This window comes from Paramisgurnus dabryanus, chromosome 17, assembly GCF_030506205.2.
Source record: "Paramisgurnus dabryanus chromosome 17, PD_genome_1.1, whole genome shotgun sequence".
In the NCBI taxonomy this organism is placed as follows: domain Eukaryota; kingdom Metazoa; phylum Chordata; class Actinopteri; order Cypriniformes; family Cobitidae; genus Paramisgurnus; species Paramisgurnus dabryanus.
The window spans coordinates 37464161-37485977 of NC_133353.1; the positions used below are offsets into that span (position 1 = coordinate 37464161).

General features: G+C 41.9%; 1 protein-coding gene across 3 annotated transcripts in view; it reads right to left on the reverse strand.

Annotated features, from left to right (window-relative positions):
- Window positions 1–21817, reverse strand: part of unc79 (unc-79 homolog, NALCN channel complex subunit) — a 53334-nt gene that overhangs the window by 11460 nt on the left and 20057 nt on the right. For 2 of the 3 annotated variants that reach the window (XM_065267281.2, XM_065267280.2), the window contains exons 11-30: window positions 12789–12817; window positions 11188–11417; window positions 10564–10735; window positions 10009–10239; window positions 9748–9938; window positions 9258–9381; window positions 8029–8169; window positions 6692–6895; window positions 6014–6241; window positions 5689–5872; window positions 5425–5504; window positions 5201–5349; window positions 4873–5030; window positions 3617–3798; window positions 3337–3538; window positions 2266–2445; window positions 2033–2101; window positions 1517–1806; window positions 1254–1436; window positions 5–170 (exon numbers count right to left, since the gene is read on the reverse strand). In XM_065267281.2, the coding sequence (XP_065123353.1) occupies window positions 5–170; window positions 1254–1436; window positions 1517–1806; window positions 2033–2101; window positions 2266–2445; window positions 3337–3538; window positions 3617–3798; window positions 4873–5030; window positions 5201–5349; window positions 5425–5504; window positions 5689–5872; window positions 6014–6241; window positions 6692–6895; window positions 8029–8169; window positions 9258–9381; window positions 9748–9938; window positions 10009–10239; window positions 10564–10735; window positions 11188–11417; window positions 12789–12817 (3393 nt within the window). The remainder of the gene's footprint in view (window positions 1–4; window positions 171–1253; window positions 1437–1516; window positions 1807–2032; window positions 2102–2265; window positions 2446–3336; window positions 3539–3616; window positions 3799–4872; window positions 5031–5200; window positions 5350–5424; window positions 5505–5688; window positions 5873–6013; window positions 6242–6691; window positions 6896–8028; window positions 8170–9257; window positions 9382–9747; window positions 9939–10008; window positions 10240–10563; window positions 10736–11187; window positions 11418–12788; window positions 12818–21817) is intronic. The other variant, XM_065267282.2, reaches the window with a different exon arrangement.

Genomic DNA, 21817 nt, shown 5'->3' on the forward strand with positions numbered 1-21817 from the left:
GTACCTTTCTCTTTCTCACTATAGCGGCTGATGTTGGAGTTGTCACTGTACAGCGGGCCAGCGGACACATGCGACCTGCAGCTGTGGTACTGAGCGTTCAAGGTGTTGATAGTGATGTGGATGAGATGAAGCACCACATCCTTACTCACGTCCATATCTCTATATGGATACTGAAGCACAGCTTTAGTCAGTAGCGAATCTTTGGTTAGCTACACTAAATGTGTCTGCACGTAACAAACGTAACAACCTTTGCACGCTCATCAAATACATATAAAAAGCAGAGAACAAGAGGATTCTTACCATTCCACGCACAAAACACCATAATGTTGACACACCCCAATATCGTTTTAAGCATTTTCTCATTATTTTGAGTAGCAACCACCCCCAGCGCTATCAAGGCGGTATAAAGTAAAAACAAATAAAGAGTGAAGTGGTTGGGGGCTTTAGTGTGGCATGCTGACCCCTGTTTCTGTTGAAGTTTGTATTTGATTCCCTTTTGAACACACCACACATATTTTATTGTAAATTATAACAATTAACATGAATAATTACAATATCATGGGTCATAATCAACTATTATGATTTTTATTATGAAATACAGTAGTGGTGTGATGAGACACTTAGTCCACAAGACGAGACGAGACGAGACGAGACACACGAGAATGAGATTTTTTCACGTTTTGAAGGTCACGTTCTTCCTGATCCCATTTTTCTAACTTTAGTTATTGTGTAATGTTGCTGTTAGAGCATAAATAATACCTGTAAAATGATAAAGTTCAAAGTTCACTGTCAGGCGATATATATTTTCTTTAACATAATTCAAAGTTTAATGCAACCAGAGATATTTGCTTTAACCGAAATCGCTTCTAAAAAAACTACAGCGAACCTCTGGTTTGCCTACAACTGAGCCTCTTCCTGGTATAATGATATCACTATCCCCAAAAATGCCAATCACAACACATTAAATCATATAAACAAGGTGTCTTAGAATTTATACTGTATGAGTTCCCAAACATTATTGGAAACCCAAACAAAACAACACACGCAGTAAAAGACTGAATATAATGCATGCGCTGTAAAAGTATTGGCCTAAACTCAACTTTATGCTGATATCAGGAGACAGCATTTTACCTCCACGAGAAATCTTGTGATGTTTTAATCTCGCAGGTCTGTATATTTTGGAGTTATCAGATGTCCCTTTTCTTGGCTGTAATACCACATACTGTATTTCTGTAACTTTTAGTGATGAATACCTTATAGAGGATGACGAGCAAAGCCTTGAGCCACATCTGTCTGATGTGAGGTTTGAGGGCCCACAGCGAGCAACGTGGAGGCTCCTGGAAGTTCGGCCTGAGTTGCGGACACGTGCAATATTTTAGGACCTGCACCACCAGCGGCAACAGCTGCTTACCCAGACCAATGTTGTAGTCCATAACCTAAAGATGAGAAATACAAACCAAAGAACCTTGAGATTCACACAAACGCTGGCGAGACGATCGTTGCGAATCAAACTCACCTGAGCGATTCCTGCAATGAAGGCGTTGAAGCAGGTGGAGGAACGCATTTTCTGAGGGGTGATCATGAAACATCCCATCTGTTGGTCGTATCCCAGCAGGACATAGAGATGGCGCTTGACTGTGTTAAAGGCTTTGGCGCTGCCGATGTCCGTCTCTGCGCTGCTTTTGTCTTTTGCCATGAATTTCATTAGCACCATGATAAGCTGGTGCACGGTCTGGTGGTCTATACCCGCATCTTCGGGCATCAGATCTTTAATGATGGAGTCGTCTCCTGGAGAAGTGCTCTCACCTGCATGCGAGAACAACACGTGACGTTTTCAGATTCTCATACAGAGATCACGTCTTTATGAACTCTTTTATAAGCAGCATTAGCAGTGAACAAAGTTCAGTATCAGATTTGCTCAATCATCTTATATATCCACACAGTGGGTTATGTGATCAAAAGAAATTACACCATCATCAATTTTAACAAATGTGTGCTGATTTTCCAGATGGGAATATCTCATTTCTTTTACCTGCGAGGACCTTTTCAAGCATATTTCCCAGTGTGGGTGCCGACTGCTCTTGCCTTGTGAATCTCAGAGCTAAATCCAAACACGGACAAAGACATAATGAATTCATGGACAAAACGATAATTCCACTGTAATTTACTAAATGATTGAGATGAGCTGTATATCATTGATGGGACTGCGTATATGTAAAGGCTCACACAGGTCACTGCTCTATAAACTGTGTGACAAAGACTTACGCAGTTTATTGCAGAGCGTTTCAGGGAGAGACAACGTCCGCTTGGACTCTGACGAACCCTTGACACTGTCGCGTAAAGACCGGACGCTCTTCTGACGATTCCGGGCGAAGCGAGCGCGTCTGATCTTCCACAGGGCGGCATCGCTCAGGTTGGCAACATTTGTCCTCACTGCAGTGATGGCTTATGGAGGAAATTCAGGAATTATGAACTTTATACACACACTATAGTATAAAAGGTTTAAATGTGGCTAAATCAGCACATGAATCTCTCAAGATTACAGAGCAAGAGCATTGTTATAGGCACTTATTGTCATCAAATATTCCCTTTGAAGAAATGATTCCCAACTTCCTAGAAGTAGATGGAAATACTTCACATATATATCAAAATAAGCAAAGTGTACTTGTTACTGGCATCACCCAAAATGCTGTGTGTGACTTTCACACGTATACTAGAGAAGGTCATCTTAACAGTGTTTATTTATCAATTGGGTACAATATTTAAGTTTTGCCACTAGAGGTCACCAAAAAGCTGTAAAAGGGTCTATAGAAGTCTCAGGTGTGTCCAGGATGTGTCTGTGAAGTCAAAATACCTCACAGATCATTTATCATAGCGTGTCCAAAATGCCACTATTTGGGTAAAAGCAAAAACAAGCTGTTTTCGTGTGTGCAAACCTCAATAAAATATTGTGCTTTTAAATGATGAACTGTTCAGAGTTAATTTAAAAGAAGGTACTTAAACTTGTGTGTATTTCCAAAAAAACAATTGTTTTACTTTGTTTCACTGGGCGAATTTGTTACTTTATTTGAATGCATTATGTAGTTTATTCCAAGTTTCCTATTTTTTTACTGAAGCATCTGCAAATGAAATCAATCACTCTTTGAGTCGACTCTTCTCATAGAACTGAGGCCTAACGGTCTAAATTGTTTCCCAAATCAGTTTGAGTGATTTGTTCAGTGTATTAACTTACTGAGTACAGAGGTACAAACCTTATGATGTTTATTATTGTAATACTCATTTGTTTGAGAGTCCTGCCTCATACAGCACACAAACGCACATTCACACATCACTCACTTGTAGGAAAAGGAAACTCTTTATTGCAGTCCAGGTGGAGCTGAGCCTCAAGCGACAGCGTCTCGAAGCGGTTGACGAAGAATTCCCAGCTCAGAGCGGGAATCTCCTGTTTCAGGGAATGCAGCAGCAGCAGTTTGCTCAGAATGATGGGCCGATCTCTGACCACCGTGTCAAACTGGAAATCCAGGCACAGACACAGCACCTTGTAGAAGACAAACGAAAAACAGATTTAACCTCTGCGTTCGTGGTGACATCATCAGTGTTAGGACGCATTCCTTACCTGCAGCGAGGGTCGTTTGATGGTATCCAGCAGAAGTCGGGCTCTGGTGGCAACTGCGGGATTCACATCCTCAATGCTGGCCAAAAAGCAGCAGAATGCATGGGCCAGAGAATATTTAAGCAAGTGACTCTTTGTAACCGAACCGATATCCAGAAACCGACACAGTACTGCCACCCTCTCCACTGCAAGAAACACCAAATATTTAAGCCTTTTCTGCCACTTCTAATAAAGCGATAATGCTCTAACCCTAACCCTCTATTGTGAGGAACTACTTCCTTCCGCCACGGATTCAAAAGCCAAAATGTCAGGCAGGTAACTCTTTCAGCCAGTCTCATCTCGGACACTGATTTACCACTGGCTCTGATGAATCTGTGTCTGATGGTCAAAGATGAGATTTAATTTGTTCTTGCTAGATCTATCCAACAGCCTTTGGTCTCATGAATCAGTTATTTGTTTCTTTTATTCATATAATGTCTATTATTTTTCATTATTGTTTTGGCAGAGGTAAAAGGCTTTCAAGGGCACTTCAGGAAGGGAACACACGTAAACAGTTGCTCCATACAGTATAAAGAGAAGAAATACGTAGTTTTCATTGCTCTATTCACCAAGTGTGTTTTAATGGACTACAGTATGAGACGCAGTATTTACACATCAAGAGTTCTGATCTTTGAAGGGCATAAAGATGATCACGTCTGATTGGAGTTGGACACATTCGACAGCATGTATTAAATTGGTTAAAATTGATTGAGTGTGAAAATTTTTCAAGCCTTTGAAACAAGTGCAAATGGTACACTTTCCCTATTTAAATTTGCATGTTAATCCTTGAATCGCACGCATGCCGAAACGTGTGGCCTGGTCCGTACAGATCACGAATCGAGTGCGATCCGTTTCACCACTAGTGAAAATAATACTCTTGTGTTTCACCAGGTAAATGAACTACAGGTAAATCTCTTTATCAACCAATCATTGGTCACCGCAGCTCTTTTAATCTTCTTTATCACTGGCAGATTTTGTAAATGTGTGTACAGTAAACACTGGCACTACAACACTTCAGTGGATATAATAAATGTGTTGGGTTGCATGTGTATGAACACAAAAGCCATCTGTCTACAGATTCTCTCTATCAATCACTATCAGAGGCTCAAACTAATCCCATAATTCCACATTTATCCAGTAGCAAGTGACTCATGACTGTAGCACACAAAGGGGAGGAAATGTTGATAGAAAGGCTGTAAGAATTGTGTGTTTGATCAGACCTGCTTCAAAGCGAATCTTCCAGTCTTTGCTGTTGAAGCTGCTGTCCACCAACCTCCAGAAAATATCAGCACCATTAGAGAGAGAAAGAGCATGAAGGAGCTGAGGAACAGCCAGAGACGCCAGCTGACAAATCTCAGACTTCAGCATGGACCACAGGCTAAACCCAAACAAACAAACAAACAGATTGACAGGGGCTTGTATGACACATGCACGTTTAATTTTAGGTTCTGAGTAACAACCTTAATATTATTTTCATTTTGAATATCTAGAAATGTTTTATCTTTGGAAATGAGAAGATCAGGATCCTGGTGCATCATTAATGTTCACCTGGGAATGAGCATTTTCTCCTGTATGTAGGCCAGGAATTGTGGGTGATCTTTTCTGGCATGATACAGAGATTCTCCATGTAAACACAGGATTTTCAGACAGCTCAGCATGTTGAACAGAATGTCTGGCTCCTCAAACTTATTCATTTCCTGCAGAAAACCTGAATATAAACATGGGCACAGCACAACGCTGAACACAAGAATCTGTGCGTGCGTGCGTCTCACCTGCAGAATGGTGTAAAGAAGCTTCAGGTGTGCAGGCAGCTGCTGGTAGGAGAACTTCTTGTCCACACAATTTTTTAATGCTATGGGAAAGAAAGTTCATAATCAGATAAGAAGTGTTTATTTTTAAATATCATAGATGTGATTAATTGAAACTATTAAATCCTTTTTGCAATAATTTTATGACGATTAGATCAACGACTCGTTGAGAAATCATAAAGAACAAATTAATATTAAAGGTTATAAGACACAGAAACAGCGATGCACTTGTTTGTCTGCTGGATGAGAACCAACTGTTGTGTTGTTTTTCTGAGCACATACGGTGGATTTCAGGTGAGGGATTGGAGCTGTCAGGGTTTTCTGCGTCTCCTTCGTCCGCTCCGTTCTCTGATTTGACAGTGAATTCTGCCTGAGGAAAAATTAAACTGTCCTCCAAACACTCTGATGGCTCCTGTAAAAAAACAAAGTGCAGACTGAACACTGTCATGTGTGTGTAATTTAGCTATAATTTTGGAACACATTTATTTACAGCTTAATCTGGAAAGACTCTCAATCAGTAACACGCAAGTAAAAGCATGCGTTTGTGTCTCACCACCAGCCTTATCTCTTCACGTGGTGTCAATCTCTCCAGCAGATCACACGCCAGCTGGTAGCACAGGATACTTGACTGGCACAGGTTGCACTCCATTGGCTTCTCGTCTTTCTGACAGGTGTGTGAACCTCCCCACGGTGCTTGCAACACACTGTTTATTATGGCCACAATATCCCGTCCAAGACTGCTCTCCAAACCCAGCAACACGACATCATCGTGGAGCTCCATCTACGCATGGGGACACACTTTATAAACCGACACTCTGTTCAGATGTCAACATTTACACAAATGGTGGTGCCATCTCTCATAGTAATATAATATCCTTTACATCAGCTATATCGACATAATTTGGGTTAAAGGTCAACTTGATCGGTTACCTGGACAATTAAAATGTTAATACCTCATGTAAGGATAAGGATAGGTAAGGATATTATATTAGCAGAAATAAAGATGTTTGGCTGGAGGATTTGTGAGGTCTACAGTTGTCTCGAGTCAATCTTAAAGGAGTAGTCCACTTTATAGATGGGGCCCATTGACTTACCATAGTATTTTTTTTCCTACTATAAAAAGTCAATGGACCCCATCTTTAAAGTGGACTACTCCTTTAACCCTAACCCTAAACAACATCTGTCATCTGTTTCAGAAACACATTTGATGGGTATGTGGGGAATCTTTTACCTGTTTAAGAATGAGGTCAAACATCAGAATGAAGCAGCCCAGGTTTATATCGTCATCATCACAATCGAGATCCAGAGCGCAGTTGCCTGCGGCGTGCCCGAGGTTCTTAAAGGGGCTGCAGTGCAGAGGACTGCGGAACGGACTGGGAAATGGACTCAGGTTATTGTGCTGCCCTCTTCTGCCGGGGTCTGACACAACACTCACCTACAGCGAAGACAAAACATGTGACTGTTTCAAAGTGGACTTTACATCAGCTCTCTTTCATTTATTGAACTATTTTTACACTCTTAAAAATAAAGGTGCTTCACAATGCCATAGATGAACCTTTTTGGCCGTATGGTTCTATAAAAAATGTTTAACATCCGGAGAATCTTCACCAACAGGGACTTTGAATGAAATGGCTCTTTTAAGAACCTTTGACTAAATTGTTCTCTGAGGAACTAAAAAATGTTTCTTCTATGGCAGGAGAATTCACTTAAAGTTCAAAGAGGTCCAGTTTATTTCCTTTACAATGAGAGGTCAGGTCAATCCTCTTTTTATATACAGTAAGAACTGACTGGATGTACAAATAATATTCCCTAATATAACAACACTGTCAAAGACCCAAAGTAGTTGAACATCTAGACTCATAGGATACAATACTGGTAAGGATAATTATTTTACTCTGCTGTTTTTTTTTTTTCATTTTCTGCAGTGTTGTAATGACGTATTAACTAATTTTGACACTCATGGTTTCTGCACTACTGTCCTCATCTTTTTCTGCATCTTTAACGTAGCGCGTCTTTAACAGGAGAGAAACAACGTGCCCAACTTTTCTTCTCAGGATTCGTAAACGAAGCACTTTTGGCGCTATATAAAAATATTAGATAATATAAAAGCGAAAGATCATCACCATAAATTGCACGGGTGTCCACTTTGTTGTGGTGCCCCTCATTTCAAACTCTAGAAAAGGACTTTTTCTAATGATTGATTGTGTCTCGTGGCCCAGATCCGGACCACTGTCTGCTAACTGAATACCTCTATTCTTTGGTAATGCTGTATGTTCTATTTAATAATACAACACAGCACAATTTTATAATTTATAGCAAATTATTTTCGCAGACCCCCTGGCTATTGATTGCGTACCACCAAGGGTCCCGGGACCCTACTTTAAGAACCGCTGTTTTAGATGGATTTAATCAGAAGAAAGGGACAACAAAGATTAACAAAGATGCATCACTAGGACTAAATTTAGCTGTCAGCTTGTAGCCATGACCACCGTGTTTACTTTGTAATGATGTCAGTTTAAACGTTTCTGCATCGTACGTTCATGTGGAGATGCTGAGCTTGTGTCTTACCCTCCTGGGTCCTGCATTTCCAGACAAGTCTGCAGCCCTCATCTTCCTCTGATTGGCCAGTTCTTTTAGCGAGTTTACACCATCAGAAAACATGCCAATGAGTAGCTGTAGAGGAACCACAATATCCAGCTGCGACAGGACCTGCACACAGAGCAACATCATTCATACAGCAAGATCTAAACTCGGCTACACACCAAACATAAACAGAGCGATGCTAAGAGATGTTTTCCTAGCGTTGAATTACAATTAATTTATTTGTGTGTTCTCTGGGAATCAAACCCTAATGTAATCCTCTACCAGTTGAGCTATAGGAATACTGATTTCCCCAATGAACAAGAAAGAGTTTAGTACACATTATTAACAGTTATTAGGAGATACAAGCGTCATTATCAGGCGGTAAATAAAAAAAGTTTTCTCAGTGTTGGTAGCACTACCGTAGTTAAAGAATCCTGGACCCCCTGAAAAAATATAGATGTGGGCCCCCACATATCATATACTGTATAAGATATGAGGATGTAGGCAAGCGTGCAACCCGATAAAGATTTCTTACAAAAACACATAACTTAAATAAATGCAAATATAGGTTTTCACTCAACATCAGCCAAATGCACAACAAACAAAAAATTCCACAATAGGGCGTATTTGTTCCTCAGGCGTTGCACAATAAACGTGACACCCAAATCTAGCATTAGAAGTCTTAAATGAGAAGTACGAGTCGAATGAATGTCCAGTGATCTAATTGTTTACAGGCTTGGATATTCCATTCCATTCATTAAAATGAAGTTTATGAAGCACCACATCCGACGGGGGGGAGTGGGGGGGGGGGGGTGTAACGTGCACAGCACAGTGATCCTTATCAGGTTAAAAGCTAAATCTTTATATAATAGTTACATTAAGCCATAACTAAAGAAACATTGTTTAAAGCCTCATGTAATAACTGATGACAAACTAATAAAATATTAGCCAAACAAAAGTTAAATAATTGTTACATAATATTGCATTTGGCAGGTGCTATAAGCCTGTGTGTGCCTGTGGATGTTTATTTATTTGTTTATTTAACAGGGACTTTAACAGCACAATAACACTGCTACAATTTCAAGCAGCCGATGCTAGAAGCTTCTAGCCAACGGCTAATCTGCAGCCCCGTCCCTGGTTAGGCTCTTAGAATACAATTTAAAATGACATAAAAATACAACAAAACTAAAAAAGAAATGCGTGTAAGCTCTCACATGAAGCCACAGCAGAGCTTGCTCCTGTACGGATGCTGGATATCCAGTGAATCTACAGCTGATAAATCCAAACATCTCCTCCATGGAAAACGGCAGCGGACACAATTCAATGTCAAACATCTTACTGCAAAAACAATCACACAACACAACACAACAGATGCAACCTAAAGAAAACTGCAACAAATGCATGTTTAAAAAACAAGATGAAATAATAAAGCTCAGCCTTCCTCCTCAGAGTCTTTCACTTTAGAAACATTAACCTTAACCAAACACTTACTCAACCCTTAACCCACTTTAAGATCACAAACCGATCTCTTTATCACCGAGTAGTAATAATTGACACTTTTCACTGATAAACCTATTCATAAAAAAGCTCTTCATTGGAGATACCCAGGTGCGATGAACAAAACTGCAGGTTATCAGAAACCTTTAAAATAAGGAGAATAATGTGACTGTCAATGACTGACTGGACCTTTGGCAGTTTGTTTACCTGAGAACCTCACGAAACTCCTTCAGCTGATGGTCGGGAACTTCAGTGCGGATGGCCTCCAACCACTCGGGCATGAAACATTCCCACAGCGGCTGACTGATGACGTTATAAGGAATCAAGCAGAGGATGCGATTCAGTCCTTCCTTGAGTTGTGTCACTGTGCTGCAGGATTTATCCCAGTAACCACCCACCTACAAACACAAGCGTGTCACTGGCCGTGTAGCACGTGAACCGTGAGCGGTTCACTTACAGTTTACTTACCCGGGCGAACTCAACTGGTTTGGGCAGTAGGCACATGACCATGACGTCAAAGCGCACGTCACAAACCGTCTTCAACCACTTCGTGACAAACTGAGGTTTGAGCTTTTCCACCAGGCTGCCCACCTCGTCGTCCATCATGTAGGCCGTGGAGTGAAACCACTGAAAGACCATACTGACCAATCGTGCCAGGCTCTCAGTTGGTGTGTTTTCACTGGGTGTGCACAGACTCACCTGGTGAAGTATTTCAGTTTAATTGTTAGTTTATTTAGAAACATTGTTTTCATGAGATTTTTACTGGATCGAGGATAAAATAATACAGCTTGATAAGACGTCATTTTAAATTTCTGTTCACAATTTCAAACACAGAGTTTGCCCACAACAGCACAACGATAATGATTTCATCTTGTGCATAGAGCTCAGTTGCAAGAGAGCCCTTAAGTAAATGAAGCCCCTGCTATATTTGTTTATATAGACATATATAATGAAATAAAAACACTAAAGGCAATGGTGAATACAGTATACAGGTAGAAATGATGAGCACAATGAGCCTCTTACCAGAAACCAGATGCCGAACTGGCTGAGTAATCTCTGGTCATGTTGGTCATCTTCTTTGTTGTCAAACTCCAGGTTGTCTAAGGAATGATGGGATGTAGACAGACCCATCTGACGCCGTCGGTTCAGTTCAAACTCTCTCTGTTCCGCATGAATCTCGGCCTCTTTTAACAGACTGGGGCGACAGTTGACAATGACTTGCATTGAGTTTTGCTTACTTTATATCCTTGTTAACATTCATTGCAAAAAGTGGCCCAGAGACATAAGGTGTGTTTGACTTCATGCAGCGCTGTAAGAATCAGCAGGCAGATGACATCAAAGTACCACCAGAGCGATTCAAAAGCAAACTTTTATGTATGATTTCTTGACTCGTTCTCGAAGACTCTGATACCAACCGCCTGTCGGATTTTGTGGCACTTCATGAAATCATACACACGTGTACACTTTCTAAAGATCACGTGAACATGCTCACAGATGAGTGTTTCTTTGAATTGACTCACATTCTAAAAGAAAATACACTGACAAATCTTTTACTTTTACAGTTTTTCTTTTACTTGTCTAACAGCTATGGGTCTGGGTCTATCAGGTGGGTGTTATGAGGTTTGAAAGCAGCAGGGCGCGCAGCACCTGATCACAGCCTCCACAGTGCACACCAGCTCCTCTGCTCCGCACTCGCGTGTGTTGATGGGCGGGGGGGACGTCTGGTACAGATGAGTCTCTGCTGATGCCCCCACCTCACTGCTGTGGTGGTTGACGTGGCAACGCTTGCAATAGCGCACAGGCCGGTTACCATGGCGGCCACAGCAGCCAGCTGAAAAGCAGGTGACAACTGCCCGTCGGACATGAGAGCTGCAATTCTGACACCAAAAACACAGAGAGAGAGAAAGAGAGAGAGAGAGAGAGAGAGAGAGAGAGGGAAGTGAATAAAGGATGATGAACGATCCCAAACACCTGAAGAGGAAAAGAAAGTGTTTGATGGAAACTTTACAAAACGTTCTAATAATTAAGATCATCTGATTAATAAAATGAATGAATCTAATCAAATAAATGAAAAAGACTTTTGACAGGGATATGAGCATATTTCATCTATTTTGGGAGAATTGTTTTTAAACGTTTATGTTTTGTGCATTAGAGATTGAATGGTTTAGATCCGTTATATCTATCTGAGCTCCTTCAGGTCTAAAAGACCCCTTGGTCCCAAAGGTCTGTTTCTCTGTTTACTGAGGACCAAACACAAGCGTGGGGTAATTGAGCTTCTGCAGTAACGCCTCCTTTGCTATGTAATAGTCTGCCAATCCAAATTAGATCTGCCCCTACCTTAGACACTTTTAAAGCTGTTCAAAAACTTAAATCCTATGTGCAGCCTCTGCCAGTAAAGAGGGTTTAGTTTTTGTTTATATTTTACCTTGTGCTCTTTTTATAATGTATTTTTTTCTTTTTTACCATTTCTTGATGTATTATGTATGGTTGTACAGCCCTTTGGTACAACATCTTGTTGTTGAAATAGTACTTTAGAACTACTACTACTACTAATTGAAAATGCTAGACTCCCAATATTAAGTTCAGTACAGAAGTACAAAAGGAATTGAATAAATCGTAGTCTCTGTTAAAATATTAAAATAAAGTCTTCATTTCAACAACACCCAGCGTATTTGTTAGGGAACTTCAAGTGAATCTTTGGCTATAATGTTCACGTTCTGGATAACACAAATCTAATCAGTGGCCATAATATCTTCATGTTCTGGATAACCCAATCTCAGAAAGTTGTCCACTTCACATCAGTGTTATACTGTTGTCCAAAACTGACTAATGTTCGCCATATTGCTTTTACGTCTTTATTTGGCCTAATATACAAAAATTATGAAATGCTGTTTAATAAATCCTTTAAAAAATGACAATACCAACAGATAAAAAAACAGTTTATATGAACTGCAAAACAAAAATATCTGATAGCATGAATGTGTAATAGCAATGAGTTCTGTCTAGTATTTTTAAATCTTCATGAAGTTAAGCTACCAATGACAAAACACATAGAGACTGAACGTGCCACAAGGACATGAATTAATCTCATGACGTACTATTGGAGCCAGCAATCATTTTACAGCTCAGATGCATTTAGACATTCACAAGAATCACACATTTTATCTTTAATATCCTAAAGACATGTACGAACATGAGCAAACACACACACACACACACACACACACACATGACAACACAAGGCTTACCTTCTTCTGACATATAGCAGAAATTTCAGCTGTGAAAATCAAATCAAGTGTAGGGTTTTGTTATAGTATAAGACAAGAAACAAAGTACAAAGTAAGTTTCTGGAATAAAATACAAAAGACATTAAGCATAGAAGCTCTGGGTGAAAATGACGCTCTGCTCATATATTAATTCCTTTATCTTTGTCCATTATCTCTCGAATGCAGTGTTAGTGCAGATTAAGGTGAGGTATTATTATAATAAGATCCCCTTTTGACATCAAAAGGGAAGCCAAATTTCAATGAGCTATTTTATCACATGCTTGCTCTTACGGATGTCAGTAATCACACCCCCGGTACCCGATAACTAATTTGAACTTCATTTCCCATCTACCCCCGCGGCCCGCTGATTACGCCACACCTGTCTCGCATTAGTGGGCCTATTTAGCCTGGGACTCAGGGGCTGTCCACACGGAGACGCGTATCAGTGTATACGTATAAATTTGTTATCGTATTGGCGTTTCATCCACACGGATCCGGCGTTTTGGGAGACTGAATCCGCTATTTTTTTAAACCGGGTCCTAAAGTGGATAAATCTGAAACCGACACCCTTGCGGTTTCGTCTGTACAGCCAATCCGTATATTTTGTGAAGCGAAAACGTCATCACATCACGTGTCGGAAGCGTCACACGTAACAGCAACAACAATAACGGCGGACTACGTGATTGTGTTCGTGCTACAGAAGCTACTAAAGCCTACTAGTTTTATTACAGCAAAATCTATTGCTTCTATGCAATTGTGGTGACCAACAAGCGATAATGGACAACACCATACGTTGGTTATGCGCATGCTCAAAGTCTTCTTCTCCGTGTATAGTGTATATCTGTGGCAGAATTACAGCGCCCCATACTGGTCCGGCATATATACTACACCGCTTTCAGTCGGTTTCAGTGGTTTCGTGTTTACGAATTATTTTTTTAGAGCAAGGAAAAAAAATGATTGGATAGGGAATGCACCGGCTTCGTGTGGACATAGTCTCAGGCGCTCAGTCTTTGCAAAGTCTTGTTTGCCTACCGCTGCATCTCTTGAGTGTTTTTCCTGTGTATCCGTGTTTTGTTTCTGGGTGTGACTTTTGCCTGTTTCTGGATTACTGATTGTTTGCCGCCTGCCCTGACATTGGATTGTATCTCGTTTATGATTGCTATCTGGCTGCATCGACCACGGACTGTACTATCGTTTATGATTTACTGCTACATTGCCCTGCCCATTATCTTTGTGTTGTGCATCTCTTTCAATAAAGTATTGCATATGGATCCTAACCTGTCTGACTCATCACACTTGCAGAGAATGGTTTACTAAAATTAAGTTACTGGGTTGATCTTTTTCACATTTTCTAGGTTGATAGAAGCACTGGGGACTCAATTATAGCATTTAACCACCCTAAGACCTGGATATCCACATACGTGGACTTTCACCATAATATTTAACTCTGTGAAACTGGAATCTGTTGTACACAAACGTGGACAATTACACTGCTTCATGTTCAAAGAAAAATATTTGAAGAGTTTCGTTGAAAAACTCTGTTTTTAACATTTTTGTCAAAACATAAACCAAAAAACAAGATTTCTAAAAAAAAGGAGTTATCTCGTTTTGCAATGAAACTCTTCATTTGGTTATTATATTTATTGGTTCTTCCTAACCCCAAAATAGCTAAAAGAAATCTAAAATGCAAGCCAAACCAAAGCTCGGGTCTTAGGAGATTAAAGGCGCTCTATGTAAATCTGTGTGACGTCACCTTTTGTTGATGTTTGACCTGATTTCAAACAAACGGAGCGTAGCTAACTCCCCCCCTCCCTTCCGTGCTTTCATGAATGCGCCCAACCCCAAATCCTTCTTGTCGTTTATTGGCTGGAACACTTTGTTATGGTTTCTAGTGGTAGGTTTGGCCACATTGTGTTTATTGCAGTTTGTGGAGCCTGGGCTGTTTGCTGTATGTATCAAAAAATGTATTGGTCTAAAACGGGTGAATTCGCTTATAGCACCCTTACACATGGATACAGTCAGATATAATGATATGTCATGATATGTCCCCTTTAATAGAGTAAATATGATCAGATGCCATTCTTATTACATTAATCCAGAATCTGAGAGCCCCTGGTCAAGAGAATGTAAAGTGATTTTTCGCATTACATTACATTACATTTTATTTAATGTATACAGCTTACAAACTCAACAGAACACCACGTTTGAAATGTAATTCTCAAATTCAAATCTAATGTGATCCTATCAAGACCATTGTCTGAAAAATTAAGTGATGAACAGCGTCCTGATGCATTCATTTTTTACACATGAAAAGCAGAGATCGTGTATCAGTTTTCCGTTTGATCCAATGCAGTCTGAGCATTTGGTGATAACACACATAAGTCAGGATAAAAGGTTGCTGTTCTTTGTTGGTAAAGCATCAGCGTTGAAACATAATCAAAAGTTAATAAAATGTTATACATCTTACACATTTTTTTTTCTCTTTTCATATGGGAGTGTAACTGACTATATGATTCTAAATGAAATATACACTACAGTACCAGTCAAAAAAGTTTAGAAACACTAAACTCGCGCTGCGTCGCCATAGAGACGCTTTGGGAACGCCTTCAGGTGTGAGTGCGTCTGAATGTGTATATCAAATCCAACCAATGGTGGGTCGTGACGTCACCGGCGGGTTGACGCAGGAGCCGGAAAGCATAAAAGGCGACGTACAACCACGCCCCCACTATCTCTATTGCCTCAGACGGCTATCTGTGTGTGTGTGTCAAAGAGTGTCTGAATAGCTTAAAAAACTGTGTGACTGAATAGTTTAACTGTGCGGCTGATAATGAAGGAAAATAAGAAATCAGAAAGTTTAGGAGCTGAGCACGCTCACGCCGCTCTTGAGGGAGCGGTGTGACGTGTGTTCATTATGATAACTTACCTTTCAAAATGCTCCGTTGTTCCTCCTCTGGGTGTGGAAGCCTGCACTGCAGTCACTTCCCCTCATTGAGAGGGACGTGATCTCGTGTAATCTTCCCCCGAGGGGGTTGATGTATTAGAGTACAGGGTTGTGAGGACTCATAGCTGTCCTCCCTCCGCAATGTAATGATTTAATCAAGCTCAGTATACGAGCTGCATGTGTCGAAGTTTAATCCGAATGGCCGGAAGAGCGTCCGCACGTTAAGCTGCCAGAGCCCTTCCAAAATGCCTAAACTCAGCCACACACCACTCGGGCTGTGTGTCGTTGTTTTGATGAGTCAAGACAATGATCGCGTTTCTCGCGGCTTAAGTCCTGCGTCCACTGAGGTGGTGTAACGTTAGTGTACTTTGACCGTGTAGCTCTGCCTCGGGAGGGTTTGGAAGCACGCATTGCGGTCACTTCCAACCCGAACGGGAGCTCTATGCAATGTTTTACCTCTGAGGAGATATATGTTGTAAACACAGCCCTTCTCTTCACCGACCAGTTCAGATCCGCATCCGCTAAGGCGGTGTGCACTTATCATTGCTATCGGGAGGGATTCAGGAGCCCGCATGTCGGTTTCTCCCGCCCCGATCGGTAGCCCGTGCTTTACTGTTTGACTGTGTCAGACGATGTTCGCGTGTCTTGCGGTTCGAGGCCCGCCTCGACCGGTCTATTAAATGAGAAGTTTATCGAGGTTGTTTCTCGTAACTGCTAGTTTTAATATGTATGAACCAGCATATATATATATAAAAAATATATAAATAAATATATATAGAAAAAAAAGAAACTATATCAAATTAGATGAGCGTTTTCTTACAAAATGAGTGCAATCTCAACACCAGAGGCTTTCTTTCTTTCCTGATCTCCATTATTATGTAAGTCATGGAAAAGACCATCTGACCATGTTTACACAAGCACTTCAGCTAGCTTTTAAACATAATAGGCTATATTTAGAGGATGTTTTATGTTGCCATGAGTGGCTTCATCCCTAAAGCCTCCAACATTGTCAAATATATGTATAAAGCCCTATCAGGGTATGCCCTCCTGGGGAGTGTGGGTTGTATCCGCCTTTTACGGGTCCCCACACTTCTCAGTACCCTCCTGTATTAACTGTGAACACTCTGCCTCTTGTAGTACAGAGCACAGTAAATCAGGTTCCCTTGGTAAAAAATATAATAGCATGGAAAAACATTCCAAACATATCTCAATGGGTGTTATGCACAGAAAATTAGGCTATGCCTAATTTTAGAGCAGGAATTGGAGTTCCTTTTATTCAAAGGCTACACGAAACTGTCACAAAATTATGGTTCATGATGTTGACAGTCACTCACATTTATCTCAAATCAGATCCGAGGACTGGTTTTTGTTAATGGATTTTTCCTGCTCACAGAATCTCAGGTTTGCCTTTGGGGCATGGCATACCAATATCAGCCTTCCCTTCGGCCTAGATCTATACCTTCACACATTTCCAAAATGTGTAAATGCTGCCCTGGCGTCATTGCATCTTTAGGGCATTTGCATACTATTTATATTGATGATTGGCTAATATTAGCACAGTCAGCACAGATGGCAGCACAGCATCGAGATGTTGTGTTTGCACATCTAGATACCTAGCGTTGAGACTGAACACCAAGAAAAGTATGTTAGTCCCAACACAGGTGATCACATTTTGGGGATATTATGGAACTCTACGATGATGCAGGCACAGATGTCTCCTGCTCGTGTCATGTCCATTTTTCACATAAGTGAATGAGTTGAAGCTAGGTCAATCGCACACCAAGTGATGGTTTTAAAATCAGGATTTTTCCTCGAGGGGCAACCATTTTTGCCTGTTCAGGGTTACGCGCACATGTCTTCGTACTCTAGAATATGTAAAGATTTCGGGTTTCTGTCTCAAAGCCCGAGGTGAGGTGCGGTCTGTCGCTGCATGACATTAATGACAGATGCATCTCTCTTAAGCTGTGGATCAGCTATGGAAGGCCAATAGGACAAAAATGTCCAATCAGCTAAAACGCCAGGAAAAGTGTGCTTCTGCAGTACAGAGGACCTCTTTTCTGGGTGTAGTATGGATTTCTACGATAGCAGGCACTGTTGTCCCCTGCTCGTATAGAATCCATCCTTTAACCATGGGGTTCCTTGAGGGGCAACCCGTTTCTCATGATCAAGGTCACACGCAGATGCTTTGTGCCTTAGTATTATGGAAGAAACAATAGTTCCTTTCGGCCAGTGTTGGCCGTTTTACCATGTTCAGGGTTACGCGCGCATGTCTTCGTGCCCTAAGAATGTGGAAAAATGTTGGGTTTCTGTGTAAGGCCCGGAGTAAGGTGCAGACTGTTGTCGCATGACATTAATGACAGATGCATTTCTGTTAAGCTGAGGATCGGCTATGGAAAGCCAAAAGGACAAAAATATCCAATCAGCTAAACGCCAGGAAAATTGTGCTTCTCCAGTACAGAGGACCTCTTTTCTGGGCGTAGTATGGATTTCAACGACTGCAGGCACGGTTGTCTCCTGCTCGTATAGAATCCATCCTTTAACCATGGGGTTCCCTGAGGGGCAACCCGTTTTTGCATAATCAAGGTCACACGCGAATGCTTTTTGCCTTAGTATTATGGCAGAAACTATGGTTCCTTTCTCAAAAAAAGGCCAGTGTTGGCTTTTTCACATGTTCAGGGTTACGCGCATATGTCTTCGTGCCCTAAGAATATGGAAAAATTTTTGGGTATTTGTTTACAGGCCCCAAGTTAGGTGCGGTCTGTCGCCGCAAAACATTAATGACAGACGCATCCCTTTCTAGCTGTGATCAGTTATGGAAAGCCAAAAGGGACAAAAATGTCCCATCAAATAAACGCCAGGAAAAGTATGTTTCTCCAGCACAGAGGACCTCTTTTCTGGGCGTGGTATGGATTTCAATGACTGCAGGCACGGTTGTCTCCTGCTCGTAAAGAATCCATCCTTTTAACCATGGGGTTCCCTGAGGGGCAACCCGTTTCTCATGATCAAGGTCACACGCAGATGCTTTGTGCCTTAGTATTATGGAAGAAACCATGGTTCCTTTCCCATGAAGGCCACTATCGGGGGCTCAAGGTCGTCACATCAGGCTTACGACGGATGCATCCCACTAAGGCCGGGAAGTGGCTATGGAAGACCATAAGGTCAAAATCTATGTAAGTCCACATGGAGCAGACGTTCTGCTGTGGCAGGCGTTGAGCTTGGGGAATGAAGACTCCACCCACATGTGGGGGAGCAAATTTGGCTCAGGTTCGGCCAAGCGAAAGCTGACCTGTTTGCAATTCATGAGAATTCACATTGTACTTTTTGGTTTTCTCTTTTTCACCCAGTCCCACTCGGACTGATTGCCATGACACAGGAAGGATCTGAGGGCCTCCTGTGTGTTTTTCCCCAATTGCTCAGCTCCCGGGAGTTCTGGAGAGGGTCCGGCAGCACAGGCGCAGCTGTTGCTCGTAGCCCCGTGTTGGCTCACCCGAGTGTGGTTTTCGAACCTGGTCTCCCTCCTAGACGGCTCCCCATTTCAGGAGCCGATCTGGAGGGATCTGTAGTCTCAGGCAAGGGGCACTGTGTTTTACCCCTGCCTAGAGTTTTTGGGTCTGGCCTCTGAGGACGACAGACTCATAGAAATGGGTCTCTCAACTGAGGTTGTGCAGACTATTTTATTTCCAGAGCTCCCTCCACCAGGAAATTATACGCATTTGAAGAAAAACATTAATTACGTGGTGCCAAGAACACTTATATGACCCAGTTAACTGCCCCTTGGTACAGTTCTGGAGTTTTTATAAGAGCAGTTTGCAGCAGGGCTGCCTCCTTTGACCATTAAGGCTTATGTGGCAGTTATATCTGTCTTTCATACCTTAGTGGTCGGTCCCTCATTAAAGGTGCCATTTGTAATAATTGAGGTAAAAGATTTTAAAAAATTAGCTACACGCATCAAAAGAATGAGAAGAAATAAGGGCAAAGATGTCATTAAAAAAATGACAAGGTATAGTGCTGCAGAAATATCAATCTGAATTAGCATGCTAAATGACTAGCTACAGCCCGACTGGTGTTGTAATACCAGTTTCGACCATGGGAGGCGGTATGCGGGCCATGCACATAACCGCCAGCCAAACTGCAATACACGAATAAGTCGCATGTGTGGGAGTACAGCCCTCTACTACTACTACCGCTGAGTCCGAAAACTAAGGCAGTTGACTTGTTGGCTTAAGATTCATTAAGGCAGCTCAGAGAAATGCAATTCGGACAGCCATGGATTCGGACATGCCTTGATGCCTTCCTGCCTTGCAATAGGGGTTTCGGACGTATTTCAGTTCAGGGAAGAGAGCGGAAGAATGGCTAAAGCAAGAGACATTTACCACTACCACAAACATTTGCTGCAGGGAACAACGCGCTCGGAATCACAAATAAAATATGATAAATAAAGTAACTGAACCAGAGTAAATACTGGCACTGCTTTTCATCGCTGGAGACAACTAATGGACATGAAAGAAATGAGGTTCGACTCCGAAATGACAACATTTCTTTTCGATTGGTAAGTAAGATGCTGTTAGTATTTCGCTAGAAGTTCACTTATAATAGGCATTGCGATAACCTATGCTCAGCTTGTACATGAACTACGGCTTTGTGCAGTAAATGTGGCTCCATCTGAAAGCAGCTGATGGCGATTGACTTTTAATCAAGAAACCGGCTTCACTGACGAGAAGCGCAATGACTATCGCATGCAAATTATTGCGCATCCTTAGCTGTTAGCATTTAATAGTTAGCTCTACCCACGGATCCGATCCGGTTTTCACCCGTTATCTACCAAGCTGATGCTAAAATGTAACATTAGCTAAGAAGCTTGAAATGTCTTCGATTATGAACACCAAATGGACGCACGAAACTTAGCGGAAAACATTGCAATTTTAATGAGACCGAATGTTTTTTTTGTGACTAATGATAACTTAGTTGCTAATGTAAATCAAACTTGATATATGCTGCTAAATTTGCAGCTGCTAAATTAAAATAGACCAACTCACTTTTCTGGAGGTATACTGCCCCCGTCTGTTTGGAGTGTGGAGTATGAATTGCTTTTTTTTTTGGGCGGACATGTTAAATGGTCCCTTTAAGTAGAGACCATCTATTCATGCGTTTCCTGTGTGGCACTTGGAGGCTGAGGCCTGCGAGTCATTTTTAGGATCCCTGCGTGGGATCTGTCTGTGGTCCTGGAGGACTTATCAGGGGCACCATTTGAGCCATTGATATAATTTCAGAAAGTTTCTTACTCTGGAAACTATATTTCTCCTAGCTATTACCTCCCTTAAGAGGGTAGGAGATTTAGAGGCTCTCTCAGTTTCGCCAACCTGTCTCGAGTTCGCTCCAGGCATGGTAAAGGTTTTTCTATACCCTAGATCGGGCTACGTTCCGAAGGTTTTGAGCAACATACCATGCCCCATAGTCTTGCAGGCGTTCTGCCCTCCACCATTTAAGGACGCGAGCCAAAGAAAGCTTAATTTACTCTGTCCAGTACGAGCACTGGACATGTATGTGCTCAGAACAGCGGAGTTCAGGAAAGCAGAGCAGTTATTTTTGTGCTTTGGCTCGGCCCGGAAAGGTTTCCTGGCCACAAAGCAAACTTTGAGTAAATGGATAGTCGAGGCTATCTCTTTTGCTTATGAAGCCTCTGTACGGCCCTCTCCTTTAACCGTCAGAGCGCATTCAACTAGAGGTATGACAGCATCTAAAGCCCTGTGGGCAGGTGTATGGCGTTTAAACAGACCCAAAAGTCGCGCGCACAAAAACCACGCGCGAGCGCAAGATACGAGCGCGCAGAACACTATTCGCGCGCGGACAAGCGTCCTCGCGAGCGCGCAGAACACTATCCGCGCGCGGAAAAGCGTCCCCGCGAGCGCGCAGAATACAGTTCGCGCATGGAAAAGCGTCCTCGCGAGAGGGCACCTCCGCTCAGCGCGCACAAATGTAGTCACGCAAGCAAAGGCTTGGATGAGCGCTCGCTCGACTCTCTCTATGCTCTCACAGCTGCACCACACGCGCTCGCTCGATCAAGATGACT